The sequence below is a fragment of the Oncorhynchus tshawytscha genome, linkage group LG19 (assembly GCF_018296145.1).
Source record: "Oncorhynchus tshawytscha isolate Ot180627B linkage group LG19, Otsh_v2.0, whole genome shotgun sequence".
NCBI classification, from domain to species: Eukaryota; Metazoa; Chordata; class Actinopteri; order Salmoniformes; family Salmonidae; genus Oncorhynchus; species Oncorhynchus tshawytscha.
Genome location: NC_056447.1, coordinates 503,203 through 524,499, shown reverse-complemented (window position 1 = coordinate 524,499; position 21,297 = coordinate 503,203). Strand labels below are relative to the sequence as shown.

The window sequence follows — 21,297 nt, the reverse complement described above, 5'->3', positions numbered from 1 at the left end:
ACACCAGTTGAAAATTCTAAAGTAACCCCTCAACTGTACTATAGTACATCATATGTGGTTTGTTATATAACGATTGCAACATAATAACATGTTTAACCTTTTGATAAGCAGATCAGCAGATCAGGGACCAGCAGATCAGGGGAGGGATCATTTATATAATCACGATCTGGTCAGCTTGACCATGTAAATACACATCAGGTCAGGTGATTGCATCTTAACACTCTTCCTAAGGGGCGTGTTCAGTGCTGGTAGCTCCTTAGCAACAAGAAAGAGAGAGGGGGAGAGATCGAGAAAGAGAGAGATCGAGAGAGCAATCGAGAGAGAGAGAGAGAGAGAGAGAGAGAGAGGCACATTGCATTGCAGAAAGTAGGTAGCAGGCCAAAACAACATCTGGAGCACTCATAGGATTTGAGAACACTTAGGGTCCTAATCCCTCTTAGACGCATTAGCAGAGACTGACTAACTGGGGCTAAAGGCACCAAACGGCCTGCGCCACCTCATCACTTGACTTCGCTGTAAAGAGGCCTTGACTGGATGAGGCTCGCCCTGTATGGATCTGGATCTGGACCCCTATAGCCTGTCACGGCGTAGGTCACGTAGGCTACCGGGGACTCATTCGTGGGATGTATTTTGTCCTTGTTCGATTGACCATGGCCTCTTACCACTTGTAATAGAGAGACCTTTTGGGTTGAGGAGGAGCGCGGGCTGGAGGAGAGTGCACAAACACACACACACAAACGCACACACACACCACATCTTGTTTACCCAAAGCAGGTCCTCCTGTATAAGAATTCCTCAAATTCAGGTCAGTTGTGAAGAGTTTTTTTAGTGTCCCAATACCTTGGCATCGGGACACTTGGATATGTTTGGTTCAGTTTAAGCTATTATAAAAAAACACTACAAAAATAATGCTCAATACACTGAGTGTACAAAACATTAAGAACAGGACATACACTGACCAGGTGAATCCAGGTGAAGGATAGGATCCCTTATTGATGTCACTTGTTAAATCCATTTAATCCGTATAGATGAAGGTGAGGAGACAGGTTAGAGAAGGATTTTTAAGCCTTGAGACAATTGAGACATTGATTGTGTCTGTGTGCCATTCAGAGGGTGAATGGACAAGACAAAACACGTCAGTGCCTTTGAACAGTAGTAGGTGCCAGGTGTACCGGTTTGTGTCAAGAACTGCAATGCTGCTGGGTTCACGCTCAACCGTTTTCAATGTGTATCAAGAATGGTCCACCACAAAGGACATCCAGCCAACTTGACACAACTGTGGGAAGTATTGGAGTCAACATGGGTCAGCATCTCTGTGGAACGCTTTCAACACCTTGTTGAGTCCATGCCCTGACGAATTGAGGATGTTCTGAGGCCAAAAGGTGTGTGTATGTGTGTGTGTGGGGGGGGTTGTTATGTCATAATATCAGGGTTCAGATGGAAGGTATCATAGTAAAATGGAGGGATGTATTGCAAAAGGAAATAGCAAAAGGGCATTATACTGGGAAAGATTAGTTAATCTGTGGACATCGGAGGGTTGGAGTTAAAATCAGAATGAATAATGGATTGGCCACTGTGGGTGAAAATCCTGCACTTGAAGGAGGAAATGAAGGAGAAAAGTATAATTATTTAGGAATTGTAGGGTAGGGATAGTAGGGTAGGGGGGAAAATATATATTGAAAAAACATTAATAAGGGGGATTAGAATTGATGCAAACAATTAAATTGATAGAACCTACAATCAATCTGCAATATTAAAATCTCTTAAGTTGACAGTCCCTGAAATCTGGCACAAGAATTACTTAAACATATATTTTATTGATTTCCAACCGTTTTATACGTCAGAAGACAGAAATCCAGACCTTCCTAAGACCATGTAAAGGTCCTCTGTCGAATAAACTTGTATTTGCCCCCCTCTGGTGGTCTGCTGCATTATTACATCGATTTATGTCACTTCACTGCGACATCACGTCAAAGGGGCGGTCCTTAGAAAAACATTTATCCAGCTCGACTGCTTCATGGCACAGACATGGCTAAGCGATCGCTGGGATATGTCTCGAATAGGTAGATCTAAATACACAACTTCCATAGCTCTACTATAAATAATGCGACCTACACTCTTCCTAAAATAAGTAAAGTAATAATTTTGTGTGGAAGTCGCACATTTTTTTTAACGTCAGAGGCAGGCACATTGCATATGCTCAGAATGACAAAATCGAGCCCTTTACATAGTCCTTCTCAATAGGATTTAGACATTTAACATTTATCACTAATGTCATTTAACATTTATCACTAATGTCATGATAAGTTTGGTAAAGTAATAAAGAATGTGAAATGTTTTGGGTAAGATGCGCCTAAAACAGATTATAACTATATACGGACATATAAAGTATGAAAAGGCTTATTTAGATTTATTTTATCATCATATTTGTATGTTTTATTATATACTACATCATATGGGTTGAAAAGTATTTTTTTTCTCAGACATAAATTAACAATTCAAAGTCAAAGTCAAAGGTCATAGCTTTCTAGGGGGAAGCACTACTACATTAATAAAATATTGCCCTCTTGCTAGATTGATGACTACAGCCATAGTGAATCAGTGCAAAACAGCTGTCAGCTCAACTTTAAAGCTGATCTACTCATAAAAGTATTCTTGCTGCAATCTCTGCCAGTCCCCGATGAAATAAAACATTCACTAACATTAAGCCTACTCAGGCCAAACCAAGGATGAAGTATTTACATTTTCCCTTTTAATTGCATATGTTTATGTCTCAGTAAGGCACTAAAGCAAACCTTAGTAAGCAGACAGTATGATTTAGTGCTACCCCGTAACATTTCGCTGAGGTTAGGACTTTGATCAAGTTTTGTGGAAACACAAAGTATCCCTCCCTTTTTATTCCAAGAGAGGGATTGGGCTGAGGCAGAGCTCTAAATATTTAATCATCGGAGATATGGAAGCAGTGATGACTTCAAGAAATGGGTCATACATAACTTCTTTAAAATGTACCAAGGTACCAATTTTATTTAACCTTTATTTTATCAGGGAGACATACTGAGACCAATGTCTCTTTTATAGATGAGCCCTAAATGACAGAAATGACAGAAAATACACATCAGAATATAAATACAAAATGCAAGCAGAAAGAAAAACAGTCATAAAAGACAAACACGTTCATCAGTAATAAGGTCCTCAATCATCTTTCTGAATCGCCCCAGAGGCACCAGAACATCACATTCATCAGTAATAAGGTCCTCAATCATCTTTCTGAATCGCCCCAGAGGCACCACAACATCACGTTCATCAGTAATAAGGTCCTCAATCATCTTTCTGAATCGCCCCAGAGGCACCACAACATCACGTTCATCAGTAATAAGGTCCTCAATCATCTTTCTGAATCGCCCCAGAGGCACCACAACATCACATTCATCAGTAATAAGGTCCTCAATCATCTTTCTGAATCGCCCCAGAGGCACCACAACATCACATTCATCAGTAATAAGGTCCTCAATCATCTTTCTGAATCGCCCCAGAGGCACCACAACATCACGTTCATCAGTAATAAGGTCCTCAATCATCTTTCTGAATCGCCCCAGAAGGCACCACAACATCACATTCATCAGTAATAAGGTCCTCAATCATCTTTCTGAATCGCTCCAAAGGCACCACAACATCACATTCATCAGTAATAAGGTCCTCAATCATCTTTCTGAATCGCCCCAGAGGCACCACAACATCACATTCATCAGTAATAAGGTCCTCAATCATCTTTCTGAATCGCCCCAGAGGCACCACAACATCACAAATAAGAAGCAAGAAAACTAAACGCTGATTTCCGTAACTCCGCACAGACCAAAGGAGTTTCCACAGTTAACTATACCTGAGACCGGGTGTGGTAACTCGTATGTCTAAAGTTTAATAATGATGTTATGTACAGTGAGACTTTTTGTAAAAGGGCTTTATAAATGAAAGCAATGTAAGCAACCTAAGTGACATCAAAGAGAGAATCCGGTGATTGTTCAAACTGGCGCCCGTAAATAAAGTGCAGTGCACTAGGATACACTGCATCTAATGGCTTTAATGAAGTGGCAGCTGCGTTTATATAGATGATGTCGCCGTAGTCCAGGGCCGATAGGAACGTCAACTGAATAATCTGCATTCTACTATTTAGCGAAAGGAAGGACCTATTTCTATTCTCAGCTTCTTAACTATCTAATGTATATGCTTTTTAAAAGAGCTTTTCAGCTATACAAATGCCCAGATATGTGTAAGCAGGGACATGATCAATATGGACACCATCCAAAGTACATACAGGGCATTCGGAAAGTATTCAGACCCCTTCACTTTTTCCACATTTTGTTACTCAGTACTTTGTTGTGGAAGCACCTTTGGCAGCAATTACAGCCTCAAGTCTACTTGGGTATGACACTTCAAGGTTGACACACCTGTATTTAGGGAGTTTCTCCCATTATTCTCTGCAGATCCCCTCAAGCTCTGTCAGGTTGGATGGGGAGCATCGCTGCACAACTATTTTCAGATCTTTCCAGAATGTTTGATCGGGTTCAAGTCCGGGCTCTGACTGGGCCACTCAAGAACATTCAGACAGCCACTCCTGCATTGTCTTGGCTGTGTACCTAGGGTCATTGTCCTGTTGGAAGGTGAACTTTCGCCCCCAGTCTGCGATCCTGAGTGCTCTGGAGTAGGTTTTCATCAAGGATCTTTCATTGCTCTGTTAATCTTTCCCTCAACCCCGACTCGTCTCCCAGTCCCTTTCCACTGAAAAACATCCCCACAGCATGATGCTTCCACCAACTTGCTTCACCATAGGGATGATATTGGACAGGTGATGAGCTTTGCTGGTTTCTCCAGACGTGACACTAGGCATTCAGGCTAAAGAGTTCAATATTGGTTTCATCAGACCAGTGAATCTTGTTTCTCATGGACTGAGAATCCTTCAAGTGCCTTTTGGAAAACACCAAGCGGGCTGTCATGTGCCTTTTACTGAGAAGTAGCTTCTGTCTGGCCACTCTACCATAAAAGCCTGATTGGTGGAGTGCTGCAAAGATGGTTGTCCTTCTGGAAGGTTCTCCCATCTCCACAGAGGAACTCTGGAGCTCTTTAAAAGTGGCCATCGGGTACTTAGTCAACTCCCTGACCAAGGCCCTTCTCCCCTGATTACTCAGTTCTAGGAAGAGTCTTGAAGGTTCCAAACTTCTTCCATTTAACAATGGAGGCCATTGTGTTCTTGGGACCTTCAATGCTGGAGAACATTTTGGTGCCCTTCCCCAGATCTGTGCCTTGACACAATCCTGTCTCGGAGCTCTACGGACAATTCCTTAGACCTCATGGCATGGTTTTTACTCTGACATGTATTGTCAACTGCGGGACCTTATATAGACATTTGTGTGCCTTTCCAAATCATGTCCAATCAATTTAATTTACCCCAGGTGGACTCCAATCAAGTTGTAGAAACTATGGACATTAGATCTGTTCTTTGGTGTGATGAGTCCAAATTTGAGATTTTTTGGTTCCAACTGCTGTGTCTTTGTGAGACGCAGAGTAGGATGATCTCTGCATGTGTGGTTCCCACTATGAAACATGGAAGAGGAGGTGTGATGGTGCTTTGCTGGTCACACTGTCAGTGATTAATTTAGAATTCAAGTCACCCTTAACCAGCATAGCTACCACAGCATTCTGCAGCGATACACCATCCCATCTGGTTTGCCCTTAGTGGGTCTATCATTTGGGTAATTTTTCAACACACCTCCAAGCTGTGTAAGGGCTATTTGACCAAGAAGGAGAGTGATGGAGTGCTGCATCAGATGACCTGGCCTCTACAATCACCAACCTCAACCCAATTGAGATGGTTTGGGATGAGTTGGACCGCAGAGTGAAGGAAAAACAGCCAACAAGCGCACAGCATATGTGGGAACTCCTTCAAGACCGTTGGAAAAGCAGTCCAGGTGAAGCTGGTTGAGAACATGTCAAGAGTGTTCTAAGCTGTCATCAAGGCAGAGGGTGGATACTTTTAAGAATCTCAAATATAAAATGTGTTTTGATTTGTTTAACACTTTTTTTGGTTACTACATGATTCCATAAGTGTTAGTTCATAGTTTTGATGTCTTCACTATTATTCCTCAATGTAGAAAATACAAAAAAAATAACAAAATGTTGAAAAACTGATATGGTCTGAATCATTTTCAAATGTACTGTATGCTTAAATCATCAGTTATTTTTATGTGTTCTAGAGAACAACATTTACTTAGTTTTACCTTCATTCAATACTAATTTCAGGTCAATAACATTTTTCTGTTATTCAATAAAAGCACTGTTCAGATAGAGCCTGGTCAACTGTGGGGGCAATAGCATACACAACAGTATCATCGTCATCATTGTTAATGTAAACAGTCAAAAGTACAGGACCCAGAATCGACTCCTGTGGGACACCTTTTGTAATATCCAGGAAACCTGATTTAACACCATCTGTAGTTACACATTGAGTTTTATCTGTCAAGTACATTTTAAACTAGTTTCATGCTGCCTGGTCGAGACCAATTGAGGAAAGCCGGAGTGATCAACAGTATTGAAAGCCTTTGACAGGTCAATGAAGAGGGCAGCACAATGTTGCCTTTTATCCATACAGTTAACCACATAATTTATAACTATGGATGCAGCAAAGATAGTGCTATGACCTGGTCTAAACCCCGACTGATGTACATTTACGTAGAATACATTTCAAATATAAAGATCTTAGCTGATAATGAATCAAGGATTCATTATCAGCTAACACATCACAGATGTGGCATCTAACACATCACAGATAGCAAATTGTTGAAATGAAAACAAAGATTCACTAGAAGTTGATGGGTTAACCGTCAAGTCAGCTAGAGGCTTGCAGAGAGAAGAGCAGTCGATTAACTGCCCAGCATCAATTAAACCACTGCTTCTTTCAAATAAAAAGCCTGCTGAGATAAAATTCTGATTAAAAGCATCACTTATCCCATTCTTCTCAGTCATGATACCAGTCAGAAAGAACTGCAGGGAAGAAGAGGAATTTGTACACCTCAATGCAAATACTATTTTCTCAAATTTAGAAGGATCACCAGCAGAGTCCAAGATGTAGCTTGATTTAGCTTTCTCAATCGAGATAGTATATCGGTATAGGGCAGCTGCTAGCCTAGAGGTTAAAGCGTTGGGCCAGTAACCGAAAGGTCGCTGATTCAAACACTTAACCTTCATTTGCTCCAGGGGTGCCGTACCACTATGGCTGACCCTGTAAAACGACACGGTTCACTGCACCTATCCGGTGAATGTGACAATAATACCCTTTAAATTTTACTAGACTATGACTAAGCAGAAACAAAGTCTAGATGCTGACTACACAACATGTAGTATGTCTGTAATAGATTTGATCAAGGACACTGCTTTGGAACTGCATTGGATTCCCATAATTTGATGGATGCGTTGTTTACAAAGCTTCCCACCAAAACGTTGGTGCAGTTGTATTTCTGACAGGTAAATAGAGCGTCAAGTTCCAGAGTTCTCTGGCCTCGGTGACCAACCATTTCTGACAGGTAAATAGAGCGTCAAGTTCCAGAGTTCTCTGGCCTCGGTGACCAAAGTTCACGCTCGGCAAACACACACACACTCAGCAAACACTGAATCGCTTAAAAAGCCACTGGGAAATTATTTTCCTCTTCTCCCTGTGATTGAAATAAAGTGTCAGCCGCAGTTGGAGAGAAAGGGGAGGAGGAGTGAGGATGACTTGTAAACTTGGACAGTGTTGCTAAAACAAAGTGGCCTTGAATAATTCAGGGGAACAGAGATGTGCTACGGTAAGACAAGAAAGACAGAGGGAAGTGTATACTGTACTTTAGGTTAGCCTCTCTCTGTCATATTGAATAAGCTGTGACACTCATTCACAGACGACAGTACTCTAACGTGACATGAACATGCAGTACATGATAGTGACAGGTGAATACATATAGTAGAGGTACAGAATACAAGATGGAGATAACTGAAAGGAAAGTGTACCCATTTTGAGTGTTATGTCGTTTTTGTGCATCTCTGAGTGATGTTCTATGGATTCCCTGGGTTTTTTCATGAGTATCTGAGTTATTGGGTTTAAGCAGGCATAAATTCGGCCGGTATGACGTAGCACAGTGATAAAGTCACTCTCACTACACTGGAAGTTAATAGCAATACGACTTTTAGATTGTGAAAATGTCTCTCATACATGTCCGATTTCAATACTGGCCGATATCAAAGCTCTGGAGGATGTCTTCTCTCAAATGAGCCATTGATCATATGTTTGATAGTCCTACCTCAAGAAATGTGTAATTTAACGGAGGGTCTAGCACATTGTTTCCAACTGTCTGCCTCTTTAGTCCAAGGTGCATGCATTGCAGGTGCTGTTGCCAGAGATATTATAGAAAGGAGATAGAAATCCGATGAATGAAGGGACTTATAATGCCTCACCCAGCAGACTGTCGACCAATTGTGTTCACATTGTCATGCTGCGTCACGCGGCTGCTAAACTAATCGTCTCAAAGTCAGTGCACATGTCGAGAAACATGCTTATTTTTTTCTCCAAACGACATAATGTCACGATTCCAAAGTCATACGAAACTACAGATAGCAAGTGAATTATCTCACGTCTCGGAAAATATTTGTAATGTTTTACTTGTTGTTGACGGAATTCGTGCTCATTTTTGTTTTTTGAGCAGCTAGCGCCCAATAGACTCCCATTCACTCCTTGAAGGAGAGCGCCTCTTGTCCTTAAATTGCCCAGAATTCACCGCGCTGTCCATTGACGTACCGTCGGCAACGTTTCCCATCTCCTCAAAAGTATATCTCCCGTTGCGAACGTTAGACTCCACTTTGTACGGCACATCGACGTGCAGGTTGAACATGGTGAGATTATAGACTCCTAAATTAATAGTACAGTTTGTTTGGGTGATTTTACAGCTAACTAGCTACGTTACATGCTGATATTGTCTTTGGTATTACTGTGTGTAGCTAAGTTTACTAGCTAACTAGGCTACCAGCCCATAATGATAGCATTGCATTGTGGATTTTGTTGATTTGAGCTGCAACAGATTTCCACAACGATTTTCCATGTTGCTAACAAACATAATTTAAAGCCAAAATGAGACATTTGTTTTAACAAAAAAATATTGTTCTCACATATGTTATTTTTAAAACTGTAAATTAAAGGAATGAGTGGTTTTGGGTCCAATGCAGCCATTTAAAAAAAATCTCAATTTCAAATAATTTCTCTTTACAGTGATTGTTTTGAAATAAAATGGTCAAAAATAAACGAAACAGCTTCTTATCAAAGAGCAATTTCTCAAGCAAGAATTTTGCTTGGAGTGGGGTGGGGAAAACTGAAAACCAGCTGTTATTGACATAGAGGTTTGGAACTCTCTTTCTTATTGGTCTATTAACTAATTCACCTACTGGTGATGTCACCAGGCAGGCCAAAACTCCTCCCACCAAAACAAGCTGAAATTTCGGGCGATGCTTTCAAACAGCTCTTACACTGAAAGTGCATTATCATAATTCTCACAATTTCACAGTATTATTCTAACTGCATAAGTGTGGAAATGTATATAAAACGGATGAAAATCACGTTGACTGCAATGGGCATTTAAGCCACTAGGATCCAATAGTTTATGTTCAGGTTGGGTCATGCTGACCATAAAACATGTGAAAGTGCTTGCTAACAGCTTACTGTGACTGCTTACTAACAGGGCAGCTTCCATAACGTAAGATACAGAATGCCTTTTTGGTGTAACAGAATCTCCCTCGGACTCCATCTCTCTGACTCTGAGGTGATGTATCTTTGCGTAATGATTAAGCTCTGGGGTGACTTAGATCTTAGATATTGTTGTCGTCACTACAGGTCGGACGTTTCTTTGGGGAAGTGGATGGGTCTGTGATGACAGCGTTGATCACGTCAGGCATGTTCAAGCAGTAAGAGAAGCTATATTATGTTGGACATATTATACCATTGATTGAACCTATTGCGCAATGTTATGTAACCCCTAACTACCTAATTGTTGTGTGTTTGTGCAACAGGGTGTCGCTGTATGACTACCAGGGTATGTGTAGATCAGGACACAGTCATTCCAGTAGTGCTCGGCCTCTGCTCAGTGTAAGTCAAGCCATATAAGCAAGGTTTTCAATTGCTTTATCAATTCCTCAACCATGAAGAAGGCACTACAAGTCAAAACATTGGATGCGTTTACCCATTCAATTGTTAGGAGCACATATACAGTATGTGACTTTATTTACTGATCTTGAATCAGTTGCTCACTGACAATAAGAAAGTATAGTTAAAACGAGTAACAAAACTCCAGCAAATCATGAACATTAATTCTAAATGCTCCTAATGGCTTATGATGCACGTCACTATGAAATCTCATCTGCTGATTGAATAATATGGTAACTTAGCAGATGCTCTCTTCTTGCTCTCTTTCACCTGACTTACCTGTAGTTCTCTCTCTCTCTCTCTCTGTATCTCCATCTCTCCTTCCTATAGCCTTTCTACGGCCTTGCGGCAGTGATCAAATGGTTCTTTTCTCACATGTTGATGTAAGTATGAGATGCACTTTTTGGGCTGATTTTGGGAGAAATTCATAGTTTTGAAAAAAAAAAACGACTTCTTTACAGGTTCTTAATGGAGTTCAACTTCTGTGGGTTGTGGCACTCGGATTACATTGTAGACGGTAAGTCACGCTCTTAATACTTTGTGACAAAGACCATCGCAAAGAGGATGTTTGCATGCATACCAGTGACGGGAGAGTCACTTTCAAATGAATACATGTTTGTGCTTTCATATTCCCTTGCTGAATCATCCTGCAGTTTTCATACCATGTCTGAATGTCTTTGTCTCATTCACATGTCATTGTCTCTCATCCAAATGCTGTCTCCCATCCCATTTTCTCACCCATGGTCATCATTTGCCTGTATGCCGCTCCCATTGCCATGTTCATCTGTCTGTGGTCCATCGTGAACGGTGCACCATCCATCTCCTCTCCACTGTGATTCCCAAAACACAGCCAAGGCTGGCTACCATACATGTGAGTAGACGGGTGCCTGTAGATGTGGGCGGGTGTACGTACTGTATGTGAGGGTGTGTGTGTATGCATTTCTTTGAAACAAACAAAAATTACATTAATGCTGACTTTATCCTCATTAGCCCATAAAGCCAAGAAGGTTGACGCGCTGCAGCCGTGTGACACAGAGTATCCTGGCTTCGTGTACGATTCCTCCATCAGAGAAACCAACAGCCTCATCAAATGTGGCCGTTGTCAGAAGTAAGAACCTCCACCAGACAATCAACTCCACTGTGGTGGCGCCCTCTTATGGCCATGATACCTACCTGCAATTATCTGAACTGAGTCTTTTGTATTCCCGAATGGAACTGAATCTTGTTTAACTGAACTTGTGTTCCGGAATGTGTTGTGTTCCAGGATGTTTGTGGTGCAGGCGGTTCCTGAAAGTAACCTGGTGTTGATGGTGGTCCAGGCGGACTGTGACTGCTCCCGCCAGTACTCCGCCATCACCCTGGAGCCCAAGGAGGTCAAATACAACGCATCAGTCAAGTGTAACAGGATGAAATCTCAGAAAGTCCGCCGGCGCCCAAACTCCTGTCACGCCTATCATCCTAAGGTCAGCCCTCTCCCCTCCTCATTGTGTAATATTGAGTTGATTACTGTCTTTGACTACAGGGTTAGCATAGCAGGCATGTTGAAATTAAAATAGGGAAGTGTTTGTTACATTTGAAATGGTATGAAATTCACAGAGATGCATCGTCCAAGTAGATTGTGTCAATCAATATAAAGCAGAATGCTCAAAAGGTCTTGAGGGGTTCTTTGTCAGGGGTAAGGGTGATATGTGTAAAAAAAAAAATGTGCCTATCAGGAAAGGTTCTTTACTGCTGTGATGGTTGTGAAGATTTGACAGTACACTACAGAAAACTGGTTGCACTGAAAGTACGGTAAACAACGACAACTTACTGAAGGGTTGTACCAGTTTAAGTGGTTGATGGGTATGTTGACAAAGTTTGAGCACCTCCATTAATACTGTCAGTTCTGTGATCTGTGTAAGAGAATGTGACAGTAAAGAGTTGCAGTGTCAAAACGTTACTATGCATTTCACAGTAACTTAATAGCAGTTAGTTGCCTGGAAGTTGCTGTGCATTTTGCAGTCCCTAACTGGCATCCAGCTGTAGGTAACCTAATGTAAACTTTTCTGATTACAAGATATAGCTTAACATTAGTTGACAACTCCTTTTTATTAGTGATGAGTACACTTGGGACTCAGCCTTGGTTGACAGAAAACGGACCTTGCTGCCACACCATCAGGTCAGTGAGCATGACCGAGATCAGCCACAGTAACTGTCAATTTTACAATAACTACGTGCAGCAAGTTGAGAGTATATTATTGAAAATAAACATGAACTTCCTGTTGACAAACTGCCATTAACTTACTGCAAAATGCACAGTAAACTCTTAACAGTGCAACTCTTGATTTTCAAAACCTCTTACAAAGTCTGTAGAACTGGGAGTGGACAAATTAGGTGCTCAACCTTCATCAACACAAGATAAAATCACTTAAAGGGGCAGTGCAGTCAAAAACATAATTAACCTGTGTTTTATATATATTTCCACACTATGAGGTTGAAATAATTATTATGATAATGCACTTTTAGTGTAAGAGCTGTTTGAAAAGACCGCCTGAAATTTCAGCTTGTTTGGCTGGGTGGGGTTTTTGTTAAAAGGTTTAAGTTAATAGACCAATAGCAAAGAGTTTGCCCTCCACTCTGTCAAATAGAGCTAGTTTTCAGGTTACACATCCCTCCCATTAGGCTCCTCCAAGTAGGCCCCTCTTCCAGACCATTCCCAGAAAGTCCAAGCAAAATTCTTGCTTGAGAAATTGCACATAGCTAGGAAAGCAATTTTTGTTACTTTTTGACCGTTTGAATTAAAAACACAGTAAGGTACTTAATTGTTACCCATAAATCATTTGAAATTGCGATTAAAAACAGCAGCATTGCACCTTTAAACTGATCCACTAAAGGCTGGTACAAATACAACATATTTTAGACTATGCCCCCAAATATGCTAATGAGCCCCTGTCAGCACATGGCCCCCACCTACATTACAAAGTGATTGTACCTTACATTGAATATAAATTATGTTTTCTACTAGATTTTGCAAGTACCTAACAGTGTGTGCCATAAGCTCATCTGAAGTATCCTATAACTAGAACTACAGAACCTGTCATTGGTTCTACCTGGAACCAGAGGGTTCCTCTTGATATGTTTCTATATGGAACTCAAAAGAGTTCCCCTACAGGGACAAATCAAAGGGTTATACATGGCACTCAAAAGGATTCCCCCATAGGGGCAGATGATGGAACCAGAGGGTTCTTCCTGAGAGGGTTCTACGTAGGACCCAAATTGGTTCACTTACAGGGACAGAACAAAAAACCCACCTAAAAATCAAAGGGTTCTACATGGGGCCAACAAAATGTTGAAAGTGTAGAATGGCCTTACTGAAGAGCTCAGTGACTCAAGGTGGCACCGTCATAGGGTGCCACCTTTCCAACAAGTCAGTTTGTCAAATTTCTGCCCTGCTAGAGCTGCCCCATTCAACTATAAGCGCTGTTTATTGTGAAGTGGAAGCGTCTAGGAGCAACAACGACTCAGCAGCCAAGTGGTAGGCCACACAAGCTCACAGAACGGGACGGCCGAGTGCTGAAGAGTGTAAAAATTGTCTGTCCTCGGTTACAACATTCACTACTGAGTTCCAAACTGCCCCTGGAAACAACGTCTGCACAAGAAATGTTCGTCGGGAGTTTCATGAAATGGGTTTCCATGGGCCATGCCAAGCTTTGGCAGCAGTGGTGTAAAGCTCACTGCCATTGGACTTTGGGCCAGTAGAAACACATTCTCTGGAGTGATGAATCACGCTTCACCATCTGGCAGTCTGACAGATGAATCTGGGTTTGGCGGATGCCAGGGGAACGCTACCTGCCCGAATGCATAGTGCCAACTGTAAAGTTTGGTGGAGGAGGAATAATGGTTCGGGCTAGGCCCCTTAGTTCTAGTGAAGGGACATCTTAACCTACAGGATACAATAACAATCTAGGCGATTCTGTGCTTTCAACTTTGTGGCAGTTTGGGGAAGGCCCTTTCCTGATACAGCATGACAATGCCGCCATGCACAAAGCGAGGTCCATACTCAAATGGCTTGTTGAGATCGGTGTGGAAGAACTTGACTGGCCTGCACAGAGTCCTGACCTCAACCCCATTGACGTCAAGTCTCCGCATCAACTTTCCAAAATCTAGTGGAAAGCCTTCACAGAAGAGTCAAGGCTATTATAGCAGAAAAAGGGGGACCAACTCCATATTAATGCCCATGATTTTGGAATGAGATGTCCACATACTTTTTATCATGTAGTGTACCTTAATCCATCTCTAAAAGTACAGTTACTTTTCGTAAATTTACCGTATTTTCACTGCAACCAGTAGCCAGGTCTCTTTACAGTGTAATGAAGAGCCTTCTGGTTCTAACATTGTAATGAAGAACCATACACATGGCTATTCAAAGGGTTCCTCAAATAGCCAATATAAAAATGGTCTGCACAGCCCAACAAAAGGCTTCCCCTACACAGACAAAACATACTAACTAGCAAGTAGTTTTTTTAAATTGTATTTTAGCAATTCATTTTGAAATGTTTCTATCTTCTTGCTGATTGTAGGAAAATGCCAAGGACTGTGGAGGAGCTTCAGAGATCAGCCTATCGGTGGCCGTCTTCTTGACTTCTCTGGCCACTTCATTGGCCCTCTGAAGATGGACATAACAAGGCTCCACCTCTCTTATGGCCGTTCACATTTCCTTTTTGTATATTTTATTATTTTATAAAAGACCTTTAACTACATAAAGGACCTACCAATACAGTAGTTAAAGTCAATTCCGGAGCGAGGGCTATTTTCTAGTAAGACTCCTTTTCCCACAATGAGAGAGAGAAAGAGACTCAACAGTCTAAACAAAAGCCACATTTCTTTGCTTGGGACTCTTTTGCATGAGCCATGGAATATGAACTTGTGGAAATGCAAAGCAATGAGAGACTGTTATTTTCATGGAGACACTGGTATGGTAGGACGAACCCTGCCCTCTCTCTGCTGGACAATCCATCAGATTTTTATACACAGTAACATTAAGCTGGATTAAAACTATTTTTTATGTTGAAATGAACTACTGTACCAAAACTGTGTGCTATGAAATAGGAATATTCATATTTTTGTGGTATACTTGATGAACATTTGCAATAAATAATGTACATTCGTGTTTAGACCGGGAACATGCTGGTGACCATTCCCTTACCGTGGGGCGGCAGGGTAGCCTAGTGGTTAGAGCAGTGTACTAGCAACCCGAATGGTTGCAAGTTCAAACCCTCGAGCTGACAAGGTACAAATCTGTCGTTCTGCCCCTGAACAGGCAGTTAACCCACTGTTCCTATGCCGTCATTCAAAATAAGAATTTGTTCTTAACTGACTTGCCTAGTTAAATAAAGGTTAAATAAATAAACCATCAGAACTAAGTCAGAGGCTAGGCTCGTAGACACTACATATAAAAAGTATGTGGACACCCTTTCAAATTAGTAGCTGCCGCTCTTTCAACCACAACCGTTGCTGACGGGTGTATAAAATTGGGCACACAGCCATGCAATCTCCATAGACAAACATTGACAGTAGAATGGCCCGTACTGAAGTGCTCCGTCACTTTCAACATGGCACCGTCATAGGATACCACCTCCCAGTCAGTTCGTCAAATTTTTGCCCTGCTAGAGCTGCCCCAGTCAACTGTAAATGCTGTTATTGTGAAGTGGAAACGTCTAGGAGCAACAGCGGCTCAGCCGTAAAGTGGTAGGCCACTCAAGCTCAGAATGGGATCACTGAGTGCCGAAGTGCGTAGCACCTAAAAGTTGTCTGTCCTTGTCAGTTGCAACACTCACTATCAAGTTCTAAACTGCCTCTGGAAGCAACTTCAGCACAAGAACTGAGTTTCATGAAAATGGGTTTCCATGGCCGAGCAGCCGCACACAAGCCTAAGATCAACATGAGCAATGCCAAGCGTTGGCTGGAGTGGTGTAAAGCTCACTGCCATTGGACTCTGGAGCAGTGGAAACGTGCTCTCTGGAGTGATGAATCATGCTTCACCATCTGGTCGACAAATCTGAGTTTGGTGGATTCCAGGAGAACGCTACCTGCCCGAATGCATAATGCCAACTGTAAAGTTTGGTAGAGGAGGAATTATGGTCTTTGGCTGTTTTTCATGGTTCAAACATCAAACACCTATGGGATGAATTGGAACGGTGACTGCGAATCAGGCCTAATCGCCCAACATCAGTGCCCGCAGCAATGTTCCAACATCTAGTGGAAAGCCTTCCCAGAAGAGTGGAGGCTGTTAGCCACAGAGGGCACCAACTCCACATTAATGCCCATGATTTTGGAATGAGATGTTCGACGAGCAGGTGTCCACATACTTTTGGTCATGTAGTGTAGTTCATGATACTGGTATGCTTGAAGCTTTACGAAAGTCAAATGTAAATCAGAAATGTCTTTTTTTATTCCCAACCCCTCCAGACAACACACACGCACGCACACACACACACACACACACACACACACACACACACACACACACAAAAGCTGGGAGCAGCAGAGGGTTAGCCACAGAGCAGCGTTAAGGGTTATGCGCCTTGCTCAATGGCACAACGGCGGTAGGTGGGACCTGAAATTCTTATGCTAGTGGTTATTGGCTCACTTCTGCCAAATTCTAACCCTGTGAAATCATTACAAGCAGTGACGGATTTAGGTATAGGCGACATGGACAGCCGCCGGGGGCGCCACGGGGCACTCGCACAAACAATTTCGGAATGGTGACATTTGCGCAATTGGTTTTCTATCGCTCATTTGCACGTCACGTCAATGATATCATGTCACCATGTGGGACTGTGGGTCAATTAACCTTGTCGGAGTGGGCACCCTGATTCTAGTTTGTGAGCTAAGCAGGCTACTGCCTGGGAAGGTCTCCCACTCAGAAGTACGAGATGGGGCGGTGTAGGTTGATCTCAGGTCTCCCCACTGGAAGCCCGGGGTAGGGAGAGCGGGGGAATCTATCAAATAGCGCACCTCTAACTTTGTCCAGTATTAAATGCAATTAGTAAAATCCGTCACACTACGAAATGCTACCAAATAAACCACAATTAATTCATAATATCGTGAATATATAGTTTACGGACATATTGTTGCATTTATTTCTGGTTTGTGCGACATCTTTAAGAATAAAACAAAACCACACACACCACCAAAGTTAATTGGTTTAGTCTTGACTCTTGGTTGACAGTGTTGGGGGATGGGTAATCTATTGACGCTGGAGTGCCAAATCAACACATTGTAGCTGGTCCCCTGGCACACTTTAACCCTATGCTTACTTCACCAGCTGACAGTGATTATCTTCTGTAACAAATTCTGCATCAGCCTATCAAAGATCTTAGACTTTATAGCCACCAGCCAAAGGAATTTCTTAAAATTAGGGATATTTTTAACCTCCAATTTCAAGGTTTACTTTTGTTCCACTAGGTCTGCAAAGTGTCGTGTCCCTACAATATTGTATGATGCACCCTTGACTAGCCTACTAGATAATAAATCCAAAAGGCACATGTTGACATATATGACTAAATTTGCCTCTCCATTTCACACATATTGTGGTTTGACAGCAATAAAGGCATATGAGGATTATACAACATGTAAGTTTATATTCGTACAGTACAATAAAAGATGAAGAAGCTTGTGGCCAAATAGCTCTACTTTACCCTTTCCTGCTATTACTAATTGGTGGCATGATCCACTAAGGCCCAGAGACAGTGACAAACAACAACTGTGAGTTCGAATTCTCCTTGGGGCAAGGTTTTATTTGAGGTCATCGAGTCAAATAACACATGTGACAAAGTAGATGATAAAAAATGCTTATGAAATGTTGTAGGTTACATTTAGGTGTATACTTCGATGTAATATAGCCAATATGATTATTAGGCCAGAACAGTGTTTGCTGAAGAAAGGCGTAGCTTCTTTGTTCTTAATCTTCATTTTGCTGTTGGCTGCACTTCACTTCTCAACACACTAGCACAATAAATGTAATGCTATATTTAAAAAAGGGGGGGGGGGTCATGTGGGATTGGAACATGAAGATCTAGAAGCTCTACACTTTCAGCTACAGTTGAAGTCGGAAGTTTACATACACCGTAGCCAAATCAATTTAAACTCAGTTTTTCGCAATTCCTGACATTTAATCCGAGCAAAAATTCCCTGTTTTAGGTCAGATAGGATCACACTTCATTTTAGGAATGTGAAATTTCAGGATAATAGTAGAGAGAATGATTTATTTCAGCTTTTATTTCTTTCATCACATCATTCCCAGTGGGTCAGAAGTTTACATTCACTCATTTAGTATTTGGTAGCATTGCCTTTAAATTGTTTAACTTGGGTCAAATGTTTCGGGTAGCCTTCCACAAGCTTTCCACAATAAGTTGGGTGAATTTTGGCCCATTTCTCCTAACAGAGCTGGTGTAACTGAGTTAGGTTTGTAGGCCTCCTTGCTCGCACACGCTTTTTCAGTTCTGCCCACAAATTGTCTATGGGATTGAGGTCAGGGCTTTGTGATGGCCACTCCAATACCTTGACTTTGTTGTCCTTAAGCCATTTTGCCACAACTTTGGAAGTATGCTTGGGGTCATTGTCCATTTGGAAGACACATTTGCGACCAAGCTTTAACTTCCTGATGTCTTGAGATGTTGCTTCAATATATCCACATAATTTTCCTGCCTCATGATGCCATCTATTTTGTGAAGTGCACCAGCCCCTCCTGCAGCAAAGCACCCCTAACAACATGATGCTTCCACCCCTGTGCGTCACGGTTGGGATGGTGTTCTCTGGCTTGCCAGCCTCCCCCTTTTTCCTCCAAACTTAACAATGGTCATTATGGCCAAACAGTTCTATTTTTTTTTTCATCAGACCAGAGGACATTTCTCCAAAAGTACGATCTTTGTGGCTTTTTTATGGCGGTTTTGAGCAGTGGCTTCTTCCTTGCTGAGCAGCCTTTCAGGTTACGATATAGGACTCATTGTACTGTGGATAAAAAAATACTTTTGTACCGGTTTCCTCCAGCATCTTCACAAGGTCCTTTGCTGTTGTTCTGGGACTGACTTGCACTTTTCGCACCAAAGTACATTCATCTCTAGGAGACATCTCTAGGTGAAATAATCTGTCTGTAAACAATTGTTGGAAAAATTACTTGTGTCATGCACAAAGTAGATGTCCTAACTGACTTGCCAAAACTATAGTTTGTTAACAAGAAATTTGTGGAGAGGTTGAAAAACAAGTTTTAATGACTCCAACCTAAGTGTATGTAATCTGTTGACTTCAATTGTATGTAATCAGTCAGTCAATTGCATGTGATCTAGTTGCTTTGATTATCAGAGCCGTTGGACTTCTGTTAAGTGCACGTTCATGAACAAATGTTGAATCACGTCCAACTACGTTGGCGATTTAAATTGGCTGGCGTGCAATGAGACAGAGGTCCAGTTTAAACCTGCACACTGCTTGGAAGTATGGACCCATGACGTATTTCAATGCAGGGCCTTCTGAAAGTATTTAGACCACTTGACATTTTCCACATTTTGTTACATTACAGCCTTATTCTAAAATTGATTCAATAAAACCTTTTCCTCATCACAATACCCATAATGCATAACATTTCTTAAACAGAAATACCTTATTTACAAGTATTCAGACCCTTCGCTATGAAACTCGAAATTGAGCACAGGTGCATCCCGTTTCCATGATCATGCTTGAGATGTTTCTACAACTTGATTGGAGTTCAATTGATTGGACATGGTTTGGAAAGGCACACACCTGTCTATATAAGGTCCCACAGTTGGCAGTGCATGTCAGAGCAAAAACCAAGCCATGAGGTCCAAGGAATTGTCCGTAGAGCTCCAAGACAGGATTGTGTCGAGGCACAGATCTGGGGAAAGGAACAAAAACATGTCTGCAGCATTGAAGGTCCTCAGTGGCCTCCATCATTCTTAAATGGAAGAAGTTTGGAAACACTAAAACTCTTCCTATAGAGCTGGCCACTCAGCCAAACTGAGCAATCAGGGGAGAAGGCCCTTGGTCAGGTTGGTGACCAAAAACCTGATGGTCACTCTGACAGAGTTCCACAGTTCCTCTGTGGCGATGGGAGAACCATCTCTGCAGCACTCCACCAATCAGGCCTTTATGGTAGTGGCCAGATGGAAGCCACTCCTCAGTAAAGGAACATGACAGCCTGCTTGGAGTATGCCAAAAGGGACCTAAAACAAGATTCTCTGGTCTGAAGAAACCAAGACTGAACACTTTAGCCTGAATGCCAAGCGTCACGTCTGGAGGAATATTGGCACCATCCCTACGGTGAAGCATGGTGGTGGTAGCATCATGCTGTGGGGGTGTTATTCAGCAGCAGGGACTGGGAGACGTCAGGAGAGGCAAAGATGAACGCACTAAAGTACCTAGACATCTGATGAAGACCTGCTCCAGAGCGCTCTGGACCTCAGATGTGACGAAGGTTAACCTTCCAACAAGACAATGACCCCAAGCACAGCCAAGACAACGCAAGTGATTTTGGGACAAGTCTCTGAATGCCCTTGTGTGACCCAGCCAGAGCCCGATCGAACATCTGTGGAGATCTGGGGAAAAACATTTTTTTTTAAATTAAAATAAATAGCTGTGCAGCAATGCTCCCCATCCAACCTGACAGAGCTCGAGAGGATCTGCATAGAATGGGAGAAACTCCCCAAATACACGTGTGCCATGGTTGTAGCGTCATACCCAAGACGACAAGGGTGTAATCATTGCCTAAGGTGCTTCAACGTACTGAGTAAAGGGTCTGAATACTTATCACATTTTTATACAGTTCTACAAACCCGTTTTTGCATTGTCATTATGGGGTATTGTGTGTAGATGGGGGTGGGGGGGCATATTCAATCAAATTTAAGATGAGGCTGTAACGTGGAAAAAGTCAAAGGGTTTGAATAATTTCCAAATGCACTGGAAATTGTGAGGACTACATGTGAGGGTGTGTTGCTTTATCACAATGAATATAAACTTATTTTTCCATTAGTGTCTCAGAACATGCACTGAAAAGTACTTTGAGATTGAAAGTATTACTCATTGTGCTTAAC

General features: G+C 41.9%; 1 protein-coding gene across 2 annotated transcripts in view; it reads left to right on the top strand.

Annotated features, from left to right (window-relative positions):
* Positions 1 to 15,375, top strand: part of LOC112218193 (voltage-dependent calcium channel subunit alpha-2/delta-4) — a 71,465-nt gene extending 56,090 nt beyond the window's left edge. The window contains exons 29-36 of one of the 2 annotated variants that reach the window (XM_024378790.2): positions 9,905 to 9,975; positions 10,081 to 10,156; positions 10,544 to 10,596; positions 10,675 to 10,730; positions 11,064 to 11,084; positions 11,204 to 11,321; positions 11,478 to 11,676; positions 14,773 to 15,375. In XM_024378790.2, coding sequence (XP_024234558.2) covers positions 9,905 to 9,975; positions 10,081 to 10,156; positions 10,544 to 10,596; positions 10,675 to 10,730; positions 11,064 to 11,084; positions 11,204 to 11,321; positions 11,478 to 11,676; positions 14,773 to 14,862 — 684 coding nt within the window. In that variant the 3' untranslated portion in view covers positions 14,863 to 15,375. The remainder of the gene's footprint in view (positions 1 to 9,904; positions 9,976 to 10,080; positions 10,157 to 10,543; positions 10,597 to 10,674; positions 10,731 to 11,063; positions 11,085 to 11,203; positions 11,322 to 11,477; positions 11,677 to 14,772) is intronic. The other variant, XM_024378791.2, reaches the window with a different exon arrangement.
* Positions 15,376 to 21,297: the final 5,922 nt, after the last annotated feature.